We start from the raw sequence: 3,297 nt of genomic DNA, 5'->3' as shown, positions 1-3,297 counted from the left end.
AAAAGTTCCAAATTTTCACGTTTTTTCATGAGCAAGTTGTAATTTACAGTAAGTTCAATGCGAAGGCATGGTTTGGTTCCTTTAAAAAGATGTTCAAAAATATTTTTTTTCATACTATAATCGAAAAGTTTTATTCTTGTTACTTACTTTCTATTATTACTGTATTGTGCGTGAGAAAGCTCAAATCGGTCCGTTGGTTGTTGTTTATCAGTCGATTGTTGATGAAAATCTATCGACGACAAATTTGAAAACGACATTTTGTGTTTCATTTTTGGTTCTCCGCGCAAGAAAGCGATTGTTCTGCTGTGGAAGAATGATTTATGGAAGAGAAAAATAAAAAGTTGATCAGCAAAGTGGAAGAAATACTGAACGATCCGCCGCTGTTGGAACGCTTCGATGGTAATTTGAATAATTTGCAATTTTTGTGAAAACAGTTTGAGGTGGTGGTCGATTTGGTGAACTGTGGAATGTGGAAATTCATCGGTTCGTTGGTTTCATTCACACGTGATAAAATATGGTAATTTTCAGAGCCCAGTCCAAATAGCAGCCCAATTCCCGACGCGCTGGTGCAAATTGCCCCGAAAGAGTTGGGCACGGTTGCCGACGGGCGTTGGTCCGAGGATCATATCAAATTTGTCCTGATTGCTCTGGTCGAAATGGTCTGCTGCCTGACCGAGTCGAACCCGGAAAAGCAGAAGAAATTGTTTTGCGGTATGTTTTAAAATTTTGTTTTTTTGAATTTTATTTTTCAAAGTTGAAAAAAAGGTTTTCAGTTTTATCTCAAACTCTCGTCGAACTCGGAGTAAGCAGTTGTAATTTGTCGCTTGCTTGGATCAGTCTGATTAATGATGTTAATTGATGTTCTGCAGTTGATACCTCCGTTGTTGATTTCCAATGAACTTTATTCAATTCGTCAGCAATTTTTCTTGTCCATGGCTCATTTGTTGGAAAAAGCCCAGTGCTTTTTGGATCCAAATGTAAATTAGCAGAATGTTTGGTTTTTTTAATCGAATGTGGCTGGCAATTTATGTGGAAATTTTGATTTTCGATATTTAGAAATCCATTAAAATGCTCGAAAATCGATCAACATCATTTCCTGAATTGGGTGAGAAAAGTGTCGCTGCGTTGAATGAAAACAAAAACAACCTTGCAATCAGTCGGTATGGAATTGATTTTGTGGAAATTTGCCAACTCGGCAAAGGTGGCTTTGGTCAAGTGGTCAAAGTAACGCTTGTGTTGTTTGTTTATAAATAAATCCATTCGTGTAAGAAGAAGTGAGCGAATTTTTGAATTTTCTATTCCAGGCTTTGAACAAACTTGACGATCAAGTTTACGCTGTTAAGAAAATCGAATTTTCGGTACTGTCTCCGGAACAATGTTTGAAAGTCGGTCATTATTGTTATATAATTTTTTTTGAATTTACAATTTTTTTCAAAAAAATGATAATTTTCTCAGCTGCTTGGCGAAGTGCGTTTTTTGGCCAGGTTGAACCATCCGAACGTGGTACGGTATCACTGCGCTTGGCTGGAGTTTGATCCGCAGGCGGTTGAAAGTCTGCCAACGTCGCCGGAGTCGTTGAAAATTCGAGAATTACAGTAATCGATCTACGTGTTTTATTCGCTTAATGTATATGTATTTTTTTTCTAAAATTTAAATTTTTCAATTCAGAGATGTTTCGCTCACCAATTCGACCACCAACGACGACAACCACAAACGGGGCACATTTTCTCCAACGTTGTCGTCTTTGCGTTTGCCGCGGTCGCGTTCTTCGCCTGAAATTGTGTTCGCCTCGACCAGTGGCCAAAGTTTCCCGCCAAAATTGTTGGAAAATTCACCTTCTCAAGCTTCTTGTTCGTTGTCATCATCATCATCATCATCATCTAAGTCATCATCGTCGTCTTGTTCCGGTTCAGAAATGAATTTTGCCAAAAAGTTGAAAAAAAGCAAAAAAATTGTACGAAGCTGTTTGTATTTGTGTATTGTGTTGTGTGATTGGTCAATTTAGCGTTTGTTCTTTTTTTTAGCCGAAAGCTCTGAAGCTTTATTTGCAAATGGAATTGTGCTCTTGGACGCTGAAAGATTGGATGGACGAACGCAATGCGGCGGTGAAATCGAATTGTTGTAATTTGCTCTATGCAAATTATCGAAAAACAAAAAGTAGGTTATCTGAATTGGAATTATTTTTCAGCTTCTCCGTTCGACTTAGTCAATGCGGACGTCAACGAAATCATCCTTCGCCAATTGGTCGAAGCGATCCAATACATCCACAGTCAAAATGTGATGCATCGAGATTTGAAGGTTGCTTGTTGTTGTCATATTAATTAATTAATTAATTAATTCAAATATTTTTGTAGCCGAGCAACGTGTTTCTCAGTGGCCAAAAACCGCAGGTGCTTTTGGGCGATTTTGGTTTGGCTTGTCAATTTCTGTCTCCGGAAATTTGGTCCGAACAGGAGAACAACAACTTCACCAAAGTTGAACAACAACCTCAGCCGACGAAACAACACAGCAAAGCTATTGGCACTTCTCTGTACGCTTCACCGGAACAATTGAAATTGTCCACATACGACAATAAGGTTTGTTAGTGTATTTTTGCAAATTATAAAAAAATGTAAATTTTCTTTTTTAATTGTGTTCTTCAATCATAGACTGACATGTACAGTTTTGGGATTATCGTCTACGAGATGTATTTTCCGTTCCAAACGGCCATGGAACGTGCGGTTCACATCGGTCGACTCAGACAACAAAGCATCGCTGAAGATTTTCAACAAAAATGGCCAGTGATCGTCAGTTGATCATCATCATTGATTGTCATGGAATATTTATTTTTTCAATCAAATTTTTTAGGCGGGAATTGTTTCGCAGTTGATTCAACAACAGCCAGCTTTGAGGCCATCAGCGGCGGAACTTATTCGCAGCGGACTTTTCAAAAGTGAACAAGATGTACGACGACGACGACGTTATTATCAAATATAAACAAACAAACAAATAGGTAAACAACAAAATGTTTCCAATTTTTGTAGACCATTCACGCACTGAGAGAGGAAAATGCGAAACTGCTTCGCCAGTTGGCCATGTTGGAAGTTCGACTGCAACGATGCCGTTGTTCAATTGACGACGATTGATGAGGATGATCAACGACAGACAGACAGAAAATTGACCTCGTAAAATGATAATTTTTTCTTTCACAAAACAAAAAACATGCACGCCTATTTTTACACATGAAATAATCAATAAAAAAACAATAATGTTGTAACTTTGTTGTTTTATACAATTGAATTTTAATTGTATAAAGAA

At 37.7% G+C, this 3,297-nt stretch overlaps 1 protein-coding gene across 1 annotated transcript; it reads left to right on the top strand.

Annotated features, from left to right (window-relative positions):
- The first annotated feature begins 320 nt into the window (after positions 1–320).
- On the top strand, positions 321–3,115 carry Tsp_13663 (putative serine/threonine-protein kinase GCN2). Its single transcript, XM_003367678.1, is given in 14 exon segments — positions 321–399; positions 529–711; positions 774–850; positions 870–977; positions 1,057–1,242; positions 1,305–1,385; positions 1,456–1,595; positions 1,669–1,907; positions 2,025–2,105; positions 2,189–2,298; positions 2,355–2,576; positions 2,649–2,786; positions 2,848–2,959; positions 3,024–3,115. 14 exon segments carry the CDS (start codon positions 321–323, stop codon positions 3,113–3,115), a joined length of 1,848 nt encoding a protein of 615 aa, XP_003367726.1.
- The last annotated feature ends 182 nt before the right edge of the window (positions 3,116–3,297 follow it).

This window comes from Trichinella spiralis (assembly GCF_000181795.1).
Source record: "Trichinella spiralis strain ISS 195 chromosome Unknown Scfld3873, whole genome shotgun sequence".
Classification (NCBI taxonomy): Eukaryota; Metazoa; Nematoda; class Enoplea; order Trichinellida; family Trichinellidae; genus Trichinella; species Trichinella spiralis.
Note: the sequence above shows the minus strand (reverse complement) of the source record. Positions and strands in the feature narration are given on the sequence as shown.

Bases quoted from the DNA above. Each gene is read 5' to 3' on its own strand.
- Tsp_13663 (XM_003367678.1), top strand. From the start codon at position 321: ATGGAAGAGAAAAATAAAAAGTTGATCAGCAAAGTGGAAGAAATACTG. The intron at 400-528 runs GTAATTTGAATA...GGTAATTTTCAG, and splicing joins GCTGTTGGAACGCTTCGATG to AGCCCAGTCCAAATAGCAGC. The intron at 978-1,056 runs GTAAATTAGCAG...TTCGATATTTAG, and splicing joins AGTGCTTTTTGGATCCAAAT to AAATCCATTAAAATGCTCGA.